Consider the following 24,178-nt stretch of genomic DNA (forward strand, 5'->3'; position numbering starts at 1 on the left):
TGCAGCAAGTGGGCAGGCTTCACAGGCTGGACAACAGGCAGCTGGTCCTTCAGGTGTTCCCCTGTCCCAGGCCTCTGCCACTGCTTTTTTTTGGGTGTTCCTGCCAGCGGCAGAAGGCCTTGGACAGGTCACTCATGCCAGAGTTTGTTCACTTGAGCTCGGTCTTCCAGAATGGCCTGAAGGCTGCTCTGAGATAGACTGACAAGTGGTTTTGCCCATATAAAAACACTTTTCCAGGATATCAACCAACGCTTTGACCACCTTCAGAGACCGGCACGACATGTTTTTACTGCTATAGAGCAGAGCAGGTCGGAACACCTTACACCTGATCTCCAGCTGAATGTGATGCAGGCCTGCAATGCTGCTTATGGTCAGGCTATGCAGCAGACTTGATACTTACAGCAGCCACACATGGCATTTCCGCCTGTGCCACCACTAACCCACTTCACCTCTTTACCGAGTTCTGCTGCATACAAGTGTACCGCCACCACCATGCCCAGTCCTGCTGCACACCACTATACCGCCAGTCCACCGCCACCACCATGCTGATTCCTGCTTCTGAAGGCCAGTCCACCGCCACCACCATGCCGGTTCCTGCACGCCCGTCCACATACACCACCATGCAGGTTCCTGCTCCTACACACCCATCACCATGCCGGTTCCTGCTCCTGCATGCCTGTCCACCTCCACGATGAAAAGTCCTGCATGCCATCCTCAACCCACCACTCCCACAGAGACACAGAGGAAGCAAGCTGCCTAGTAGCAGCTCTGGACAGAGATCTGGACAGAAATCCAAAAAGAAGCATGGCCCCAAAACTGTCCTACCACCTCCACCCTCACCTCCCAATGTATCTCTGTGGTCCAATTTCTCTCTCCCTTCCTGTGTTTCTCTCCCATCCCATGGTTCCCCTCTTAATGTGTCTACTCCCATCCATGACCTCCCAGACCCCACACATTTAGTAGGCCCTTCCCCTGGAACCCCGTCATCATCCAGACGTACCCAATCATCACAGCTCCACACCCCCCAGGTCAATAACATTTCGCCCTTGTACATTCACAAAAGTTAAGTTTTATTGTCAGATAAAATTGTGATTTTTTTTCACCAATCACTGCTTGTTCTTTATCTCTTTCTGCGTCGTCACCATCAAAACACACTGTGAGCACCTTATGAAACTAAGTATTGTAACGTTGAGGGCACTTGGAACAGGTGTTTAAGGTGTTTTATTATTTTTGTCAGCAAACATAACAGGTACATTTCAGCATTCCAGGTACATAACATTACAGGAACATTTTACTGGCTTAAACTGTTTCATCTTGCCATGCCACACGTCCTATATCTGAAACAAAGTAGGCAGCAAATGTATCCCTCATTGGGGCAACGTCCCTTGTTGTCCTAAGAGGGTGATGTTGGTTCTCTGGCAATGGGGTAGAAACAGGTTCTTCAAGTTCTACATTGGGTCGCTCTTTAGCCATGATGGAGCTGTGCAGAACCACACACGTTTTCACAACTTCATTAACAGTCAATTTTTAGATTAATGGCTGTTCCCATGTGAAGTACAGTATTCTGATGTACGGGACATCTTGTTCTCCAGACTCCATTTTTGTGCTTGCGATGCCATTTTGTTGTTTACGAGTTAAATTTTGTAACTAGGTGAAAGTTCGTGGTTGCTATGAAACCAGACTGCCCCAGTCCGAACAAGATATGAGATATGAGACCCTGAAGAATGCGCTATTGTTCTATTGTCTACGTCACACAGCTAGGGACATATTCCGATTATCTCCTGCAATACTATTGGCTTATAAAGTAAATGTATTACGACGATGCTATTGGTAGCTGAGTATTTTGCATAATTAAGCAAAATACTATAAAAAGGATGACATAATAAACGGGGTTAGTGATCTGCCTTGATCCTCCCATACAGAGGCACACGTCTCCGTCTGGTCATTCCAAGTTGCTAGCAACATCTTGTGGATTAATTTGGAAATCACTTGGTCAACCATGAAGGGTTAATTTAGCCCTCCCTAAATAGCTACCCCAACACCCCAAATCTGCCATTTAGATACCAGCAAACCAAAGGCACACTACTCCACAGTTCTTCGGGCCATTGTGAGACAGTAGTTAAAAATCCTTTTTGTGTGGTTCACGTCCCAACTGGAGTATGATTTAAGGAGGTTTCCACACATCTGAAAGGCCTCATCCCCAACCACAACAAACGGGATTGGAGGGAAGAGGTCGTGGCAGTGGGAAATTGAAATCATTCCCATATAAGCGTTGGCCCATGTCAGTGTTTCTGAATGTCTGGGAGTCATTACCTCTTCCAAAAGATCCAATGTCCACAGTGACAAATCTATAGTCCGCAGCTGCAGTCCCCATGAGCACTATAGAAAAGTATTTGTTTATCATTAAAATACTCGGATCCAGTTCCAGCCGGTTTGGTAATTCTAATATGTTTTCCGTCCACAGCTCCCAAACAGTTTGGGAAATTTCCCAGAATTCTTCTTCATTTTCCTGCAGATTTCCGTGGTGGGTAGAGGGATAAATTCCTCACGTAGAACGTCCCACAAAGTCCGGCAGGTGTCTGCAACAATCCCAGAACGGGTGGAAATGCCAATCCGGAATTGGAAATGGAGCAATGATAAGCTCTCTCCGGTAGCCAGGAATCTGCCGAAAAGAAAAAAAAAAAAAATTAAGTACATGGCTTTTAGAACAATAATATTCATGACAGATGTTTTGCTGAACAGAAAAAGGAAAAACAATTAGGGTCATGGCAGAACAATAATATTTACGACAGGCGTTTCGTTTTAAAATTGACATACCTTAGTGTCACCAGCAGATGTTCCTCAGCCAGAATTGCTCTACGTAGCTGTGTGTCCTGCCTGCTGATGGCTCCTTGTACACAGCAGCAATCACTGAAGCGCTCTGGAGACATCCTCGGGTACTCAAAATATTTATCCGTGTTTTCATGGAGCGCACTGTATAAGGAGTGGTGGGCTCCTCGGCAGTCTCGGAGTTCAACAATGGGGTGTTGCCAAGAGCGACGACGACGTCTTATCAGTCTCTCTCTTTTCCTTACTTGTTCACAAGCAAATACAAAGGCAAGAAACGCATTCATATCCAGATTACGATAGAAACTCTCCATGCGAAGATCCATTGTGACGCTGGATACAGCAGCAAAAGATGAGGCTTTCATCTGTACAAGGGTCTATATGCAGAATTTCCACGAGATGCGCCCATCGGGCATGGCTTGTGTCAAGGAAATTCTCCTGGAAAAGCATTTTCCTATCGAACGCATGGGCATAAAAAGAGCAAATGCGTGTAAAAACGCATGCAAATGCTGAGTTTTTTGCCGTCATGCGTAAGCTGACGCGGATAAAAAACGCTGCGCTTGCGGATGATGCGCTGTGCACAGTGATGCAAATGTGAACCTAGCCTAAGCCAACGTCTCCTGCAACAAAAATAATAAACCACAGCATACCTTACCTGTCCGCCGAGAAGAGAACCCATAATGTCCCATCCTGATCACTTATAATAGACAGCCGGCGATACACTGACCGGAGGTAAGCGCTCCCACAGTGTATAGCCCAGAGCTGCCATGAGAGTTCACCGGAGTTTATCAGCTCTGGTGATCCCGCTTACGGCACCACTGTTGTGTAATAAGATGACAGCGTGGGAAGCATCATAGCAAGCTGGTGAAACGCAAAACAAAAACGCAGCACATCTGCAGCAAATTCGGAAACATTTTGATACCTGCATTTTTGCTGTGGATTTGACTGAGTCAACTGAAATTAATGGTGAAAAGCGTGCAGAAACGCAAAAGATTTGACAAGCTGCAGAAAAAAAAAAAAAAACATTGCAAATACTTAAAACTACTGATCATGTACACCACACTCCAGGACTGTCACTCAATTAGCTTGCATAAGGGTTCCCTAGCATTTCTGGCCCCTTTCCCCATGGGAAAACCGCTGCGAAAATGCATTAAATGTGCACATGGCGCAAGAGAGGCGGGAGAGCGAGGCGCGCGCGGGGCGGAGGCGAGAGAGCGAGGCGCGCGCGGGGCGGAGGCGAGAGAGCGAGGCGCGCGCGGGGCGGAGGCGAGAGAGCGAGGCGCGCGCGGGGCGGAGGCGAGAGAGCGAGGCGCGCGCGGGGCGGAGGCGAGAGAGCGAGGCGCGCGCGGGGCGGAGGCGAGAGAGCGAGGCGCGCGCGGGGCGGAGGCGAGAGAGCGAGGCGCGCGCGGGGCGGAGGCGAGAGAGCGAGGCGCGCGCGGGGCGGAGGCGAGAGAGCGAGGCGCGCGCGGGGCGGAGGCGAGAGAGCGAGGCGCGCGCGGGGCGGAGGCGAGAGAGCGAGGCGCGCGCGGGGCGGAGGCGAGAGAGCGAGGCGCGCGCGGGGCGGAGGCGAGAGAGCGAGGCGCGCGCGGGGCGGAGGCGAGAGAGCGAGGCGCGCGCGGGGCGGAGGCGAGAGAGCGAGGCGCGCGCGGGGCGGAGGCGAGAGAGCGAGGCGCGCGCGGGGCGGAGGCGAGAGAGCGAGGCGCGCGCGGGGCGGAGGCGAGAGAGCGAGGCGCGAGAGAGAGAGAGACGGTGGCGAGAGAGAGAGAAGGAGGCGAGAGAGAGGGGGGTGCGGGGCGGAGGCGAGAGAGAGCGCGAGAGAGAGGGGCGGAGGCGAGAGAGAGAGAGCGCGAGAGCGAGGGGCGGAGGAAAGAGAGAGAGAGAGAGAGAGCGGGGCGGAGGAGGGAGAGGGAGAGAGAGAGAGAGAGAGAGAGAGAGAGAGAGAGAGAGAGAGAGAGGGGCGAAGGCGAGAGAGCGAGGCGCGTGGGGCGGAGGCGCGAGAGAGAGAGAGGGAGGGAGGGGGAGAGCGAGAGCGAGGGGCAGAGGAAAGAGAGAGAGGCGCGGGGCGGAGGCGAGAGAGCGAGGCGCGCGCGGGGCGGAGGCGCGAGAGAGCGAGGGGCGCGGGGCGGAGGCGAGAGAGAGCGAGAGAGAGAGGGGCGGAGGCGAGAGAGAGAGAGCGAGAGCGAGAGAAAGAGAGAGGCAGATATAGAGAGAGACAGTGGCGAGAGAGAGACGGAGGCGCGGGGCGGAGGCGAGAGAGCGAGGCGCGCGGGGCGGAGGCGAGAGAGAGAATGAGAGCGAGAGGGGCGGAGGAGAGAGAGAGAGGGAGGGAGGGGGAGAGCGAGGGTCGGAGGAAAGAGAGAGAGAGAGAGAGAGAGAGAGAGAGAGAGAGAGAGAGAGAGGGAGAGCGAGGGGCGGAGGAAAGAGAGAGAGGGAGAGAGAGAGAGAGAGAGAGAGAGAGAGAGGCGGAGGAGAGAGAGAGAGAGGGAGGGAGGGGGAGAGCGAGGGGCGGAGGAAAGAGAGAGAGAGAGAGAGAGAGAGAGAGAGAGAGAGAGGGAGAGCGAGGGGCGGAGGAAAGAGAGAGAGGGAGAGAGCGAGGGCGGGGCGGAGGAGAGAGAGAGTGTCGCGGGGCGGAGGCGAGAGAGCGAGGCGCGCGCGGGGCGGAGGCGCGAGAGAGAGAGAGGGGCGCGGGGCGGAGGCGAGAGAGAGAGCGCGAGAGAGGGGGGCGTGGGGGCGGAGGAGAGAGAGAGAGAGACACAGAGACAGAGAGACGTGCGGGGCGGAGGCAAGATAGAGAGGCGCACGGGGCGAAGGCAAGAAACACCAAGAGTGAGACGTGGGGGGCAGAGGCGAGAGACACCAAGAGTGAGACGGGGGGCGGAGGCGAGCGACACCAAGAGATGCAATGAGAAGGGGGCAGGTTGACAAGGCGCGGGGAGGTGCGATGACGAGGGGGTGGGATGAGAAGAGGCTCGGGGGAGATGCAATTAGGAGGCAGGATGAGAAGGCGCTGGGGAGGTGCGATGAGGAGGGGCAGGATGAGAAGAGACGAGATGAGGTAGCAGGATGAGAAAGCGCAGGAGAGGTGCAATGAGAGGGGGCAAGATGACAAGGTGAGGGAGAAGCGATGAGGAGAGGGCAGGATGAGAAGGCGGAGGGGAGATGTGATGAGGAAGGGCAGGGGTGAGAAGGTGCGGGAGAGGTGCAATGAGGAGATGGCAGGATGAGAAGGTGCGGGGGAGTTATAACGAGATAGGGCGACATAAGAATGAGTGGGGGAGGTGCTATGAGGAGGGGGCGAGATGAGAATGAGTGGGGGGGAGGTGCTATGAGGGGGGGCGAGATGAGAAGGTGCAGGGGAGGTGCTATGAGGGCAGGATGAGAAGGTGTGGGCGAGGTGCTATGAGAGGGGGCGAGATGAGACGGCATGGGCGAGGTGCTATGAGAGGGGGCGAGATGAGAAGGTGTGGGGGAGGTGGTATAAGAGGGGGCGAGATGAGAAGGTGTGGGGGAGGTGGTATAAGAGGGGGCGAGATGAGAAGGTGTGGGGGAGGTGGTATAAGAGGGGGCGAGATGAGACGGCATGGGCGAGGTGCTATGAGAGGGGGCGAGATGAGAAGGTGTGGGGGAGGTGGTATAAGAGGGGGTGAGATGAGACGGCATGGGCGAGGTGCTATGAGAGGGGGCGAGATGAGAAGGTCCCGTGGAGGTGCTATAAGAGGGGGTGAGATGAGAAGGTGCAGGGGAGGTGCTATCAGGGGGGCAAGATACAGCTTTACCTGAAGAACAAATGGGATGTGATCCTTCCAGTGATTCAGGGAGAAGTCAGAGACCTGAGAAAGTCTGAAAAACAGAAGTGAGGATGATCGCAGTCACAGAAATTATGGTGAAGACCGGAGATTAGGACACCTGTAATAATATTACCGAACAGCCCTACAGTGGTTATATAAAGTGTACACGCCCCTGGAAAAAGGCCAGATCTAGTAAATGAAGAGATATTTCAGAACTTTTTTCCCTATTGTAGCTCATAATCTGTTCAAATCCTGTGAAAAACAAACTGAAATCATTCTGAGACAATAAAAAATAAGGAACCTAAAATAATGTTGCATAAGTGTGCACATCCTCTTATAATCAGGGCTGTAATTGTGTTCAGACTCAGCCGATCACATTTCCCTCATGTTACACAGTAGTCAGCACTCGGCCTCCTTCATTTCCAGCGATTCTGATTAGCCCCAGAGAAAGTGTCACTGCTCTCGGGGGATTTTCCTAACATTGTCTGATCCATAAACAGCTGACAACACAGCAAAGGATATAAGTGTGGAAAGTGGTCAGTCCAGAAAAGGGACAAAATTATTTCCCAGGTATCAGATCTAATATGGACACTGTAAAGACTTCATCAATAAGGAGCTGAAATCTGGAAACATATAGAACTGGACATCCCTCAAAAATACAGTAAAGACTAAAAGAAAATTGGCCCTGGAGCCCGACAGCAACATTAAAGGGAATCGGTCACCTGATTTTCGCCTTATAAGCTGCCGGCACCGACATCAGGGGCTTATCTCCAGCATTCTGTAATGCATTCTGTAATGCTGTAGATAAGCCCCCGATGTAACCTGAAAGAGAAGAAAAACACATCAGATCATACTCACCCGGGGGGGGGGGGGGTTTAGGGTCCGGTCTGATGGGTGTAGTGGTCCGGCGCCTCCCATCTTCATACGATGCCGTCCTCTTCTTCCCTTCCTGTTGTGGCACAGGCGCACTGCTCTGTCCTGTAGAATACTGCAGTGCGCAGGACCTCTCCCAGCGCCTGCGCACTGCAGGACTTTGTTCTGTGGCAGAGCAGTGCGCCTGTGCAACGACAGGAAGGGAAGAAGAGGACGGCATCGTATGAAGATGGGAGGCGCCGGACCGGACGCCGGGGTGAGTATAATCTAACTCTTTTTTCTTCTTTTTCAGGTTACATCGGGGGCTTATCTACACCATTACAGAATGCATTACAGAATGCTGGAGAGAAGCCCCCGATGTCTATGCTGGCAGCTCATAGGCCAAAAAATAGGTGACAGATTCCCTTTAACCCCTTTGACATGTGACATACTATCCCGTCCACGGGACCCTATGACTGGGGACGGGATAGTACGTCATCGTGATCTGCGGCGCTCCCGGAAGGGCGCCACTGATCGCGGCCGGGTGTCAGTTGACACCCGGCACTATGTATCAGGGGCGGTCACGGACCGCCCCCGACATGTTAACCCCTGGCACACTGCGATCAAACATGATCGCAGTGTACCGGGGGTTTAGAGAAGCATCGGCAGGGGGGTGCTCCCTACATACTTCCCTGAGACCCCCAGCACAGCGCGATGTGCTGGAGGCCTCCTTCCCTGCCGATACCCGGATCCAATATGGCGGCGGGGACCTTCGGGGGCCTGCTGGGAGGCGGCTTCCTCATGCCTGCAAAGCGCAGGCATGAGGAAGCCTCTGCAGCGCCTGTGTCAGATCACTGACCTGTCACAGCGCTCTGTGATGTGTCAGATCACCAATCTCACACATGACAGTGATGTCCCCCCGGGACAATGTAATAAAGTGTAAAAAAAAAAAAAAAAAAAAAAAAAAAAAATCCCTAAATAAACTTAAAAAAAAAAAAAAAAATTAAAAATAAATATTCCCTAATAAATGCATTTCTTGGAAATAAAATAATAAAAAAAACAACAATAAAAGTACACATATTTAGTATCGCCGCGTCCATAACGACCCGCCCTATAAAACTGTCCCATTAGTTATTGAACCCCTTAAATAAACATGAAAAACAAAGCAAAAAACAATGATTTATCAACATACCGCCGAACAAAAAGTGCAATAACGCGCGATCAAAAAGACGGATATAAATAAGCATGGTACCGCTGATAACGTCATCTTGTCCCACAAAAAAACGAGCTGCCACACAGCATCATCAGCGAAAAAATAAAAAAGTTATAGCTCGCAGAATAAAGCGATACAAAAATTATTATTTATGTAAAATTGTTTTCATTGCATAAAACCGACAAAACATAAAAAACGACATAAATGAGGTATCGCTGTAACCGTACCGACCCGAAGAATAAAACCGCTTTATCAATTTTATCGCACGCGGAACGGTGTAAACGCACCACCCAAAAGAAATTCATGAAATGCTGGTTTTTGTTCATTCTGCCTCCCAAAAATCGTAATAATAAATGTTATTTCTATAGCGCCGACATATTCCGCAGCACTTTACATTTCAGAGGGGACTTGTACAGACAATAGACATTACAGCATAACAATAATCACATAGATCATAACAAATACCAAGAGGAATAAGGGCCCTGCTCGCAAGCTTACAGTCTATGAGGAAAGAGGAGACACGAAAGGTGGGTGGTAACAGTTGCCCTGATTGTATGGACCAGCCATAATGTTAAGTGTGTAACAGTACAGACACAGAGGGCTAATGGAGGCATAAAGCATGTGGGAACATGATGCGGGGAACCTGGTTATGGTAAAACTTTTGGCTGTGCCACACAGGGATAGATTAGGTTAATGTGTTGAGGCGGTAGGCAAGTCTGAATAAATGCGTTTTCAGGGCACGCTTAAAATTGTGGGGACTGGGGACTAATCGTATTGACCTGGGAAGTGCATTCCAAAGAATTGGAACAGCGCGTGTAAAGTCTTGGAGACGGGAGTGGGAGGTTCTGATTATTGAGGATGCTAACCTCAGGTCATCAGCAGAACGGAGGGCACGGGTAGGGTGGTATACTGAAACAAGGGAGGAGATGTAGGGTGGTGCTGAGCCATGAAGAGCTTTGTGGGCGAGGGTAATAAGTTTATACTGAATTCTGGAGTGACATGCACTGTGAGCTGTGAGGTCTTATATAGACAGGTGGGCGCCTTTACAAATCAAGTCAAGATGGGGTGCAGAGTGCACATTAATGAGAAAAAATAAACTTTTTTGAGTTTACCAATTGGCTGCAATGAAACCCACTGTACACCTTCTGGGATTATGGCCACAGACTTCTGCTTCAGTCACACCAGGCAGATCTTGTTTCCTGCTTATGGCCGATTGTGATGGAAGATTTTTCAGAATATTGCGGGACCTGGTTGTCAGTCTTCGGGCAGAGTCACACTGCCGTATAACTCATGCGAGAATCGCTTCGTAAAACTCGTACTGGCTGTGGGCTCTCCTGAGCATAGTAATCCATCACGCTGTCTTGCTCAGGTCAGCAGGGGACCGCGCCAGTCCGTGAAGAGCGATGTGATTCTCGCACGAGTTATTCAGACGTCTGACTCGACCCTTAGTAAGAAAATGCTTCCGTGTTCCCCTTGACCCCACAACCACAGGCTGGATATATGAAGAATACGGGAGATTGTAATCACATGTGGGACACAACCAGGACTGGGCACACACTCCCTCAGCTTGGTGGCAGCATCATGCTATGGGGGTGTTTTTCAGCTGCAGGGACAGGACGACTGGTGGCCATTGAAGGAAACATGAATGCGGCCAAGTACAGAGATATCCTGGATGAAAACCTCTTCCAGAGTGCTTTGGACCTCAGACTTGGCCGAAAGGTTCACCTTCCAAGACAATGACCCTAAGCACACAGCTAAAATAACAAAGGAGTGGCTTCAGGACAACTCTGTGACCATTCCTGACTGGCCCAGCCAGAGCCCTGACCTAAACCCAATGGAGCATCTCTGGAGAGACCTGAAAATGTCTGTCCACCAACGATCACCATCCAACCTGACGGAACTGGAGAGGATCTGCAAGGAAGAATGGCCGAGGATCCCCAAATCCAGGGGTGAAAAACTTGTTACATCATTCCCAAGAAGACTCATGGCTGTACTAGCTCAAAAGGTGCTTCTACTCGATACTGAGCAAAGGGGCTGAATACTTACGACTTACTTTTTTAATAAATTTCCAAAAAAATTCTACATTTCTGTTTTTTTCAGTCTAGATGGGGTGCAGAGTGCACATTAATGAGAAAAAATAAACTTTTTTGAATTTACCAAATGGCTGCAATGAAACAGTGAAAAAATATAAAAAGGGGTCTGAATACTTTCCGTACTCACTGTAAATCCAACACCACGCATCATCATAAGACCCCCATCCCCACAGTGAAGCACGGTGGGGGCAGCATTGTGCCCTGGGGCTTTAGCCAAGGGGGAGGGAATTATAGACATTACAAATAGACAATTTTACATCAAAACCTTCCAACCGCTGTTAAAAAGCTGAAGATGAGGAGGAATTTCACCTCTCAGTGACTACGACCCTAAAAGGCCTCCGAATCACCAAAACAACGAATACAAGAGAGAAGATAATTCTATTTTTCGATGATATAGCACCATTAGTTCTGCAGCTTTACAGACATCATTCCCCAGTCCACATTGGGGCTCAAAATCTACATCCCCTATTAGTCTTCTTTGGAGTATGGGAGGAAATGAGAGCCCATGGAAGAAATCCACACAAACATTAGGAGAACATACAAACTCCTTGCAGATCTTGTCCTTCGTGGGATTTGAATCCAGGACCTCAGTGCTTCAAGGCAACAGTGCTAACCACTGAGCTACCACGCTGCCCCTAAATGGATGTTCTGGAACAGCCCAGCCCTCTCTCAGCCCTGAACCCATGGGGCAATCTATGGTGACCTGAAGAGGGCGCTGTGCACAGGAGATACCCCTACAATCTAACAGCTGCCAGGTGGAGCCAGCAAAGCTCACCAATCCTAGATGTGCCGAGCGATCGACCCGACCCAAAAACACTGAGCACTGCCAGAAACTCACAGGGGCCTGAAGCAAAGTATTAGTATAGGGCTGTGCAGACTTATGCAACCACATTAATCTACAGTGTGTCCGTAAAGTTATGGTGCACTTTTATAGTTTACATTTTGGCGCACTTTCTCTGGCCCAATCATATCAGAGCTGTTCATGAGGAGAGATAACAAGAACCAAACAACACAAACTCATTTTAAGCTGTTGCTGAACCCCCAGTCAGATTAACCCCTCATAACCTGAACTCTGATTAATACATTGCCAGGTCTGGGACATCATGCAACCACAAGTTTGGATGTGTGTGGGCAACAAATGGAGCTCACATCGAACTGCCTTGAATAGGTATGAAACGGGGAGAGTTTTTCTTTCATTTGGAGCAGATTTTACATTTCTATTGTCTTTTGTTGCTTTCCAGTGAGTGGTCAGAAGTGCACCATGACATAACGGACACACTTTTTTTCATTTTCTACATGAAAAATTTTCAGTTTATTTTTCATTTGAATACTACAGGAATTGGTTGACATTAATAAGGACCTGTCATTAAATCATTCATGTTCAAGCAGACAAAACATTTTTTTTCCCAATCTCGCCTCTCTGTTGTGGAGATCTTGGCAACCAAAGATTTTGGCGCCTAAAGAGTAAACACTTGTTAAATGCAAGTGGGCGTCATCAGACAGCTTTCACTGATGGCTTGTACTTCTCCCTGTATGATGTCGACCAATCATGTGCAGGCAGCAACAGAACCCGCCTCCATCAGAGGTCAGAGCACACTCATGTCTGCTGTGGAGACAACCTGTACTACAAGTGAGATCAGGCTTACACACAGTGGATACAGAAAGTATTCATACCCCTTTAAATTTTTCACTCTTTGTTTCATTGTAGCCATGTGGTAAATTCAAAAAAGTTCATTTTTCCTCATTAATGTGCACTCTGCACCCCATCTGGACTGTAAAAAAACAGAAATATTTGGAAATGTATTAAAAAAGAAAAACTGAAATCTCCCATGGTCATAAGTCTTCAGCCCCTTTGCTCAGTATTGGGTAGAAGCACCTTTTGAGCTAGTACAGCCATGAGTCTTCTTGGGAATGATGCCACAAGTTTTTCACCCCTGGATTTGGGGATCCTCGGCCATTCTTCCTTGCAGATCCACTCCAGTTCCGTGAGGTTGGATGGTGAACGTTGGTGAACAGACATTTCCAGGTCTCTCCAGAGATGCTTAGGCCTGTTTCACACATCAGTTTTTGTGGTCAGTCAAAATCCGCTAAAATGGCGGATAACGGATCCGTTCCTGTACTGACCACAACGTTTGGCAGCGGACCGTTATTTTAACGGATCCGTCAAAAGAAGAATTTTAAAGGAACCGCTCCCGGGGGGGGGGGGGGGGGCGAGAGAGAGAGAGAGCAGAACAGAGTTTAGGGCTAAATTCGCGGCTGAGTGAAGTCTTTCGGGCATGCGCAGTGACAAATGCGGATCCGGCTGCCCGAAAAAACGTTGCATGGTCCGTTCGGGCATGTCGGCAGAAGTCAACATTTTGGCGAATCCGCAAAAAACCGGATCCAACGGATGGCCATCCGTCAAGATCCGCCGGTAATGCAACTCAATGGGAAAAAAAACGGATCCGCAAAGAAAAATGGTGGATCCGTTTTTTTTGCAAAACGGCGGATTTTGACTGATGGACACAAACGGATGTGTGAAACAGGCCTTAGTTGGGTTTAGGTCAGGGCTCTGGCTGGGCCAGTCAAGAATGTTCACAGAGTTGTTCTGAAGCCACTCCTTTGTTATTGTAGCTGTGGGTTTAGGGTCATTGTCTTGTTGGCAGGTGAACCTTCAGCCAGGTCTTAGGTCCAGAGCACTCTGGAAGAGGTTTTCATCCATTCATCCAGGATATCTCTGTACTTGGCCGCATTCATGTTTCCTTCAATGGCAACCAGTCGTCTTGTCCCTGCAACTGAAAAACACCCCCAATAGCATGATGCTGCCACCACCATGCTTCACTGTTGGTATTGTATTGGGCAGGTGATGAGCCCACACATACCGCTTAAAATTAGCACAAAAAAGGTCTTTCTTCGTCTCATCAGATCAGAATTTTATTTCTCATAGTCTGGGAGTCTTATGATTGGGTCACAGAGGAGGAGAGCAAGCCCAAGCTAAGCCACAGAAAACCAGAGAGGTTGGTAACTAAGCGGATTGCAGACCCCTGATCCTATCCACACAACTAGCAGTAGCCGTGGAGCACACCTACGATGATCCTAGACGCCTCGGCACAGCCGGAGAGCTAACTAAGCCTAAATCAAGAAGGGGGAAATCTAAACTGCCCCAGAGCAGACCCCAAAGGAATAGATAGCCCCCAAACATATATTGTCAGTGAGATAAGATGAAAACACAAACACAGGTAGGAAAATAGACTGAGCAAACGATGGGGCCCACACTGACAGGAAAGGAAAGACACTGTCTGCAATCACGCAAAAAACCCTGCAAAAAGGTCCAACACGTCTGATGAAAAAATACTGAAGTCGCACGACTTCGCCCACTATATCAGCACTCTGGTATATTCTGAAAGCAAAGCAAAAAGAGGCCAATCTAATAAGGGACAAAAACAAACTGGCACAAGCAGTAACATATGGATGGTGATTCAGCACAGCCCCAGCTGGAGCTGAATGACCCACGCAAATCTGAAATAGACAAAACTGAGCATGCAGGGAAAGAGCAGGAGACAACAGACCTCAGGAGGCAGGAAAAAACTACCAGCAGGGATAGAGGGAGTCGGCTGTCTTAAATCCCAGTCTGAAACCCCAGATCTCCAATCGTCGTCCTCATTATCAGGTGGCAAGCCTCTGTTAATCAGTACAGCTCCATTACCTCCAGTAACCACCAGAGGGAGCTCAGAAAGAGAACTCGCAACCCCTCTGTCAATTTGACCAGCTCCACTACCTTCAGTAGTAACCAGAGTTAGGCCAGAAAGCTAATTCACAACAGGAGTCCTTCATGTGTTGTTTTTTTTTTTTTTTAGCAAACTCTATGCAGGCTTTCATATGTCTTGCACTGAGGAGAGGCTTCAGTCGTGCCACTATGTCATAACGTCCCGACTGCTGGAGGGCTGCAGTGATAGCTGACTTTAAGGGACTTTCTCCCATCTCCCTACTGCATCTCAGCCACAGTGATCTTGGTGTTCTTTACCTCTCTCACCAAGGCTCTTCTCCCACGATTGCTCAGTTTGGCTGGACAGTCAGGTCTAGGAAGACTTCTGGTGGTTCCAGAAGACTTATGGAGGCCACTGTGATCTTAGGAACCTTGAATACTGCAGAAATTCTTTTGTAACCTTGGCCAGATCTGTGCCTTGCCACAATTCTGCCTCTGAGCTCCTTGGCCAGTTCCTTTGACCTCATGATTCTCATTTGGTCTGACATGCACTGTGACCTGTGGGGTCTTATAGAGACTGGACTTGATTTGTAAAGAAACACACCTATCAGTTTAATTAAACACAGCTGGACTCCAATGAAGGAGGAACATAGTTAGCAAGGCCGAAAGAAGACATTTGTCCATGCAGTTCAGCCCATATTCCGTCAGAATAAATCCACAGATCTACATCCTTCTAAAGAACCTAATAACTGTAAGATACAAAGATACAATATTGTTACGCTCCAGGAAGACATCCCTCCTGAGAACCGGTGCCCAAAACTGTACACAGTACGCCATGTGCGGTCTAGCACCGGTGCCCAAAACTGTACACAGTACGCCATGTGCGGTCTAGCCAAGGATTTGTACAGAGGCAGTATAATGCTCTCATCATGTGTACCCAGACCTCTTTTAATGCACCCCATGATCCTGTTTGCCTTGGCAGCCTCTGCCTGGCACTGGCTGCTCCAGGTAAGTTTATCATTAACTAGGATCCCCAAGTCCTTCTCCATGTCAGATTTAAGGTACTGTCACACTTAGCGATGTACCAGCGATCCCGACCAGCGATATGACGCGGTCAGGATCGCTGGTGCATCGCTAAGTGGTCGCTAGTGAGCTGCCACACAGGCAGATCTCACCAGCGACATCACAGGGGTCGGGGCTCGTTACTTACCTGTCAGACGAGGCGATCCTGCGTCCTCCCGCCCGGCTCCACGCGTCACTCGTCATCACAGCAGGAAGCTGACGACGAGAAATGGTCCAGGAGCTTCTCGCGCGATCAGCGATAACCAGCGGGGGAGCGGGTCGTAGGTAAGTATCACACAGTGATATCGCTAGCAATATCGCTATAACGTCACAAGTTATAGCGATATTGCTAGCGATATCGCTTAGTGTGACAGGCCCTTTACCCAGTGGTTTCCCGTTCAGTGTGTAACGGTGATACGGATTCCTTCTTCCCATGTGTATAACCTTACATTTATCATTGCTACACCACATCTGCCACCTTTCCGCCCAAGTTCCCAACTTATCCAGATCCATCTGTAGCCGAATACTATCTTCTCTTGTACTGACTGCTTCACATAGTTTTGTATCATCTGCAAATATCGATATTTTACTGTGTAAACCTTCTACCAGATTGTTAATATGTTGAAGAGAAGAGGTCCCAACACCGACCCCTGCGGTCCCCACTGGTCACAACGACCCAGTTGGAGAATATACCATTTATAACCCCCCTCTGCTTTCTATCACTCAGCCAGTTACTTACCCATTTACACACATTTCCCCCAGACCCGACATTCGAATTATGTGTACCAACCTCTTGTGTGGCACGGTATCAAACGCTTTGGAAAAATCAAGATATATCACGTCTAGTGACTCATCTTGGTCCAGTCTATAGCTGACCTCTTCATAAAAGCTGATTAGATGATTTGACAGTTAGTCAAACCAATCTAGAACTCAAGGAGGATTACAAGGAAATGGACAGCATGTGACTTAAATATGACTGTCTGAGCAAAGGGTCTGAATACTAATGACCATGGGGCTTTTCTTTTTTTTTTTTTTTTTTAACAAATTTGCAAAAAAATTCTACATTTCTGGTTCTTTTCAGTCAAGATGCGGTGCAGAATGTACATTAACGAGAAAAAAAAAAATTGAACTTTTTTGAATTTACCAAATGGCTGCAAAGAAACAGAGTGAAAAATTTAAAGGGGTGTGAATACTTTCTGTACATCCACACAGGAGTCACCTGTCTGCACTGCTCCTGTGTGAGATGTAATGACCCCATGCCCTGGTATCCCTGCATAGCATGTGTAAGTTGAGCACAGATAGAAGTGTAATACTGACACATCTCCAGACAGGAGAGGAAGGGTGGGGGAGGCTGCACATATATACACCAACAGATGTGGACAAAATTGTTGGTCTCTTCTGATGAAGTAAGAAACCCCCCCCATGGGTCGCTGGAAGAACCGGACACTGACAGAATAGTGATTAGTGTAAACTTCGTGTACATCAGTGAGAAGTAGACGGAACTTTTTTGATTGTAAATTTTGGTTTAACAGAATTTTTTTGAAGAGAAAACACAATTAATGAAACGTCTTGGACATAAATGATGATTTCCCTAGAAATTACTGAAAATAATGTGACTGTAGGGACGTAACACTGAGAAGTGGGGCAGCTCTGCTACACATGGTACATGGAGGAGCTCGGGGATGTTCTGGGGTGGCTCTGCTGCATCTGGCACACCGAGGAGCTCAGGGATGTTCTGGGGCAGCTCTGCTACATATGGCACATGGAGGAGCTCTGGGATGTTCTGGGGTGGCTCTGCTACATATGGCACATGGAGGAGCTCGGGGATGTTCTGGGGTGGCTCTGCTGCATCTGGCACACCGAGGAGCTCAGGGATGTTCTGGGGCAGCTCTGCTACATATGGCACATGGAGGAGCTCTGGGATGTTCTGGGGTGGCTCTGCTGCATCTGGCACACCGAGGAGCTCGGGGATGTTCTGGGGTGGCTCTGCTGCATCTGGCACACCGAGGAGCTCAGGGATGTTCTGGGGCAGCTCTGCTACATATGGCACATGGAGGAGCTCGGGGATGTTCTGGGGTGGCTCTGCTGCATCTGGCACACCGAGGAGCTCGGGGATGTTCTGGGGTGGCTCGGCTACATATGGCACATGGAGAAGCGGGTGGCTCTGCTGCATCTGCACACCGAGGAGCTCGGGGATGTTCTGGGGTGGCTCTGCTGCATCTGGCACACCGAGGAGCTCGGGGATGTTCTGGGGTGGCTCGGCTACATATGGCACATGGAGGAGCTCTGGGATGTTCTGGGGTGGCTCGGCTACATATGGCACATGGAGGAGCTCTGGGATGTTCTGGGGTGGCTCTGCTGCATCTGGCACACCGAGGAACTCGGGGATGTTCTGGGGCAGCTCTGCTACATATGGCACATGGAGGAGCTCTGGTATGTTCTGGGGTGGCTCTGCTGCATCTGGCACACCGAGGAGCTCTGGGATGTTCTGGGGTGGCTCTGCTGCATCTGGCACACCGAGGAGCTCGGGGATGTTCTGGGGCAGCTCGGCTACATATGGCACATGGAGGAGCTCTGGGATGTTCTGGGGTGGCTCTGCTGCATCTGGCACACCGAGGAGCTCGGGGATGTTCTGGGGTGGCTCGGCTACATATGGCACATGGAGGAGCTCTGGGATGTTCTGGGGTGGCTCTGCTGCATCTGGCACACCGAGGAGCTCGGGGATGTTCTGGGGTGGCTCGGCTACATATGGCACATGGAGGAGCTCTGGGATGTTCTGGGGTGGCTCTACTGCATCTGGCACACCGAGGAACTCGGGGATGTTCTGGGGCAGCTCTGCTACATATGGCACATGGAGGAGCTCTGGCATGTTCTGGGATGGCTCTGCTGCATCTGGCACACCGAGGAGCTCGGGGATGTTCTGGGGCAGCTCGGCTACATATGGCACATGGAGGAGCTCTGGGATGTTCTGGGGTGGCTCTGCTGCATCTGGCACACCGAGGAGCTCGGGGATGTTCTGGGGCAGCTCGGCTACATATGGCACATGGAGGAGCTCTGGGTTGGCTCTGCTGCATCTGGCACACCGAGGAGCTCGGGGATGTTCTGGGGCAGCTCGGCTACATATGGCACATGGAGGAGCTCTGGGATGTTCTGGGGTGGCTCTGCTGCATCTGGCACATGGAGGAACCCGGGGATGTTCTGAGACGGCTGTCAGGAAAATGAGTTATTGCCTAGATAACCGAAGCACCCATCCAGAGCTGACTGTTGCATCTCCCTGGTTTGTGAATGACATGCTTCACAATGATCCCCTTCGCAGCAGCTTCCCCCTCTCTCTCTCTGCTCTGTGAGACACTATCCCTCCCCCCTTTCCTTCAACACATGGTCATTTTATGACCCAGACTTGTTAAAAGCAGTTCTTAAAGCCATGACCTTTGTCTATTCAAACTCAAATTAAATAAACAATAATCCCAGAGGCAGGAAACATTTTCTGAATCGGTATAATTAAAAGCTTCGCCCGACGGCATTTTGCGACAATTCTCCTCCCCTTTATCAACACGTCATATCTGAGACGGAGATAGAGTCATTTTCTTATTTTAATCCCCTTTTATTTGTAACTGTTTGTAAATTCTGCATTTTGTCTCCTTTTGTATCTTTTTCTGGAGTAAACTTATAAATTTTCTAGTTCCTTCCTTTGGCTCTATGATTGAACCGACATGTCCTCGGCGTCAAATTTCGCTACCTATTGGGTTTGTTTCTGACCCGATATAGGCTTTAGTATCAAACGAGGTGGCAGCGAAGCATCCTAGTGGTATTGGAGAACCCTGGCAGTGACAGATCGGAGGTTTTATTGACATGCTGCGTTTTGTAATCCGCCGCGAAACCGCGCGGTTTTTACCGCACCATGTGCACAGCGGTTTCGTTTTACCATTAACTTTAATGGTACTGTACCTTGTTGCGGAAACTGCAGCGGTTCCGCAGCGTTAAAACCGCTGCGGAATCGCGGGTAAAACCGCAACGTGTGCACACAGCCTTAGGTGTGTATTTCCGGCCTGGGACTGGTGATATACAGATCACCCTCACTGCAGAGTGCCCGATAGCCACTACGCGACCAGGCAGCCTTTCTGGCGACTACTTAGCCTAGGTGCCGTTCCCTGACTGACATGAGGGTAAGGGGGGTGTCAGAGAGCTGCAAGTTCCTAACCGGAACTGAAAGTGGAATCATAGCTGTGGGGATTTATATATCATCTGACCACATATAATATATATAAAGTTCCTGACGGGGGGGGGGGTAAACTTTCCTCCCCAAATTTCTGACAACAGCTCTGCTGCATCTGGCACATGGAGGAACCCGGGGATGTTCTGAGACGGATCTGCTGCATATGACACATGGAGAAACTCGGGGGGGGGGGGGCTTTGCTGCATCTGGCACCTGAAGAAACTCGGTGATGTTCTGGGGTGGCTCTGTTGTATCTCACACATGGAGAATTTGGGGAATGTTATGGGGAGTCTCTGCTGCATCTGGCACATGGAGGAATTTGGGGATGGTCTGGAGCAGCTCTGCTGCATCCGGCACATGGAGGAACTCAGGGATGGTCTGGGGCAGCTCTGCTGCATGACACATGGAGGAACTCGCAGATGTTCTGGGGCGGCTCTGATGCATCAGGCACACAGAAGAACTCTGGATGTTTTGGGGCAGCTCTGCTGCATTTGGTACACAATAACGCTTGGGGATGTTCTGGGGCGCTTCTGCTGCATCTGGCACATGGAGGAGCTTGACAATGTTATGGGGTGGCTTAGATACATCTGAAACATGGGAGGACCTCGGGGATGTTCTGGGGCTGGCTCTGCTCCATCTCACACAAGGAGAAGCTCGGAGATGTTGAGGGGCAGCTCTGATGCATCTGGCACATGGAGGATAGTGGGGATGTTCTGGGGTGTCTCTGCTGCATCTGGCACATGGAGGTACCTGGGTATGTTCTGAGATGGCTATGCTGCATCTGGCACAGAGGGTCCTGGAGAGAAATACTCTACCGAGTATCAGATAGCTTGGTCTGATCCGCAGCTCCTGGCTCCTCCCAACAGGAGAATGACCCAAATTGCTAAACCAAGCCAAAGACTGCTGAGAGTCAGACTTTTCTGAAGAAGCTTCCACGACCCTGATCTAAAGTCTACAGAACATCTGTGTATGAAGCAGGGACCTGCAGCCTGGAGAAGACACCTCCACATCTGAGACAAAGGGGGCCGTCTGCTCATGAGGAGCTACCACAATACCTGTGGATGGGGGCAGAAGTGTCACTGAAGAACAAAATCGTCTATGTGCAGCAATCGCCTCACAAGGTTGTGCAGCAAAATATGAAATTACAGGAACCATCAGTGTCTGGACCATTTCAGTAGTGTCATCATTATGCGGGCCAGGGTGGTAGAGTCATCAGTGTTCGGTCAGTGGCGGTAGTGTCATCAGTGTCCTGGCAGGGGAGGTAGTGTCATCAGTGTCCAAGCAGGGGAGGTAGTGTCATCAGTGTCCGGGCAGGGGAGGTAGTGTCATCAGTGTCCGGGCAGGGGAGGTAGTGTCATCAGTGTCCGGGCAGGGGAGGTAGTGTCATCAGTGTCCGGGCAGGGGAGGTAGTGTCATCAGTGTCCGGGCAGGGGAGGTAGTGTCATCAGTGTCCGGGCAGGGGAGGTAGTGTCATCAGTGTCCGGGCAGGGGAGGTAGTGTCATCAGTGTCCGGGCAGGGGAGGTAGTGTCATCAGTGTCCGGGCAGGGGAGGTAGTGTCATCAGTGTCCGGGCAGGGGAGGTAGTGTCATCAGTGTCCAAGCAGGGGAGGTAGTGTCATCAGTGTCCAAGCAGGGGAGGTAGTGTCATCAGTGTCCAAGCAGGGGAGGTAGTGTCATCAGTGTCCAAGCAGGGGAGGTAGTGTCATCAGTGTCCAAGCAGGGGCGGTAGTGTCATCAGTGTCCGGGCAGGGGCGGTAGTGTCATCAGTGTCCGGGCAGGGGCGGTAGTGTCATCAGTGTCCGGGCAGGGGCGGTAGTGTCATCAGTGTCCGGGCAGGGGCGGTAGTGTCATCAGTGTCCGGGCAGGGGCGGTAGTGTCATCAGTGTCCGGGCAGGGGCGGTAGTGTCATCAGTGTCCGGGCAGGGGCGGTAGTGTCATCAGTGTCCGGGCAGGGGCGGTAGTGTCATCAGTGTCCGGGCAGGGGCGGTAGTGTCATCAGTGTCCGGGCAGGGGCGGTAGTGTCATCAGTGTCCGGGCAGGGGCGGTAGTGTCATCAGTGTCCGGGCAGGGGCGGTAGTGTCATCAGTGTCCGGGCAGGGGCGGTAGTGTCATCAGTGTCCGGGCAGGGGCGGTAGTGTCATCAGTGTCCGGGCAGGGGCGGTAGTGTCATCAGTGTCCGGGCAGGGGCGGTAGTGTCATCAGTGTCCGGGCAGGGGCGGTAGTGTCATCAGTGTCCGGGCAGGGGCGGTAGTGTCATCAGTGTCCGGGCAGGGGCGGTAGTGTCATCAGTGTCCGGGCAGGGGCGGTAGTGTCATCAGTGTCCGGGCAGGGGCGGTAGTGTCATCAGTGTCCGGGCAGGGGCGGTAGTGTCATCAGTGTCCGGGCAGGGGCGGTAGTGTCATCAGTGTCCGGGCAGGGGAGGTAGTGTCATCATTATGCGGGCCAGGGTGGTAGAGTCATCAGTGTTCGGTCAGTGGCGGTAATTTCATCAGTGTCCAAGCAGGGGCGGTAGTGTCATCAGTGTCCGGGCAGGGGAGGTAGTGTCATCAGTGTCCAAGCAGGGGAGGTAGTGTCATCAGTGTCCAAGTAGGGGAGGTAGTGTCATCAGTGTCCAAGCAGGGGAGGTAGTGTCATCAGTGTCCGGGCAGGGGCGGTAGTGTCATCAGTGTCCGGGCAGGGGCGGTAGTGTCATCAGTGTCCGGGCAGGGGAGGTAGTGTCATCAGTGTCCAAGCAGGGGAGGTAGTGTCATCAGTGTCCTGGCAGGGGAGGTAGTGTCATCAGTGTCCAAGCAGGGGAGGTAGTGTCATCAGTGTCCAAGCAGGGGAGGTAGTGTCATCAGTGTCCAAGCAGGGGAGGTAGTGTCATCAGTGTCCAAGCAGGGGAGGTAGTGTCATCAGTGTCCAAGCAGGGGAGGTAGTGTCATCAGTGTCCAAGTAGGGGAGGTAGTGTCATCAGTGTTCAAGCAGGGGAGGTAGTGTCATCAGTGTCCAAGCAGGGGAGGTAGTGTCATCAGTGTCCGAGCAGGGGCGGTAGTATCATCAGTGTCCGGGCAGGGGAGGTAGTGTCATCAGTGTCAGGGCAGGGGAGGTAGAGTCATCAGTGTCAGGGCAGGGGCGGTAGAGTCATCAGTGTCAGGGCAGGGGAGGTAGTGTCATCAGTGTCCGTGCAGGGGAGGTAGTGTCATCAGGGTCAGGGCAGGGGCGGTAGAGTCATCAGTGTCCAAGCAGGGGAGGTAGTATCATCAGTGTCCGAGCAGGGGAGGTAGTATCATCAGTGTCCGAGCAGGGGAGGTAGTGTCATCAGGGTCAGGGCAGGGGAGGTAGTGTCATCAGTGTCCAAGCAGGGGAGGTAGTGTCATCAGTGTCCAAGCAGGGGAGGTAGTGTCATCAGTGTCCAAGCAGGGGAGGTAGTGTCATCAGTGTCCGGGCAGGGGCGGTAGTGTCATCAGTGTCCAAGCAGGGGAGGTAGTGTCATCAGTGTCAGGGCAGGGGCGGTAGAGTCATCAGTGTCCGGGCAGGGGCGGTAGAGTCATCAGTGTCCGAGCAGGGGCGGTAGTATCATCAGTGTCCGGGCAGGGGAGGTAGTGTCATCAGTGTCCGTGCAGGGGAGGTAGAGTCATCAGTGTCAGGGCAGGGGCGGTAGAGTCATCAGTGTCAGAGCAGGGGAGGTAGTATCATCAGTGTCCGAGCAGGGGAGGTAGTGTCATCAGGGTCAGGGCAGGGGCGGTGGCGTCATCAGGGTCCGGCCGGGTCATTAATTATTTTAATATTTTTCTTTTGGAACCAAAATTCACAAGCAAAACAGAAAACTCTGGGCTCTTACTGATGGTTCTTCTGTCGGTGACCGGTTATGTCCGCGAGCAGTGGGGTGACATCAGTGTACACTATTCCGCCTCACCTACCGGTTCTTTATCAGCTCCTCAATGGTATTCCTGATCTTCATCTGCAGCCTGGGTGGGTTGTTCTTTTTTGGGATCTTCCAGCATGTGCTCACTGACACTCGCCGCCAGAGGTCCGGACTAGAGGTCACGTGGTGCCAGAGACGACACACTTGCGCCAGCCTGGTAATGGATAATACTTCCTGTCACTTTTCAACTTACACTGTGAACATGGGGGCAGAGTCAAGAAGGATTCTCACTATCGCAGTAAAGGTCGTTGCGCCCTACTGTTACTATCAGGCATGGACACTGTATACATTGTATTTTTTTGGAAAAAATGCAGTTGTTTCAATTTTTGAAAATAAAAATGGGGGATAAGAACTATAATGCATCAAGGAAAGATAGAAAGGGCAAACGGTCCAGTTGCCCAGTGAGGTATCTGCGCTACTTCATACACTTGAGGGGTCAGGAGAACAGCCAGTTCCGTGGGAATGAGTCCCTGGATCATTACATTAAATGGTATATGTTCTCAAATTAAATGGAATTGAAGCCGGCTGTAGGCAAC

At 50.9% G+C, this 24,178-nt stretch overlaps 1 protein-coding gene across 4 annotated transcripts in view; it reads right to left on the bottom strand.

Annotated features, from left to right (window-relative positions):
* Positions 1–24,178, bottom strand: part of FBXL6 (F-box and leucine rich repeat protein 6) — an 81,982-nt gene that overhangs the window by 24,690 nt on the left and 33,114 nt on the right. For all 4 annotated transcript variants that reach the window (XM_073556526.1, XM_073556524.1, XM_073556523.1 and 1 more), the window contains exons 3-4: positions 23,638–23,796; positions 6,603–6,666 (exon numbers count right to left, since the gene is read on the bottom strand). In XM_073556526.1, the coding sequence (XP_073412627.1) occupies positions 6,603–6,666; positions 23,638–23,796 (223 nt within the window). The remainder of the gene's footprint in view (positions 1–6,602; positions 6,667–23,637; positions 23,797–24,178) is intronic.

The sequence above is a fragment of the Dendrobates tinctorius genome, unplaced genomic scaffold (genome assembly GCF_039654945.1).
Source record: "Dendrobates tinctorius isolate UK_male_01 unplaced genomic scaffold, ASM3965494v1 ptg000235l, whole genome shotgun sequence".
NCBI lineage: Eukaryota > Metazoa > Chordata > Amphibia > Anura > Dendrobatidae > Dendrobates > Dendrobates tinctorius.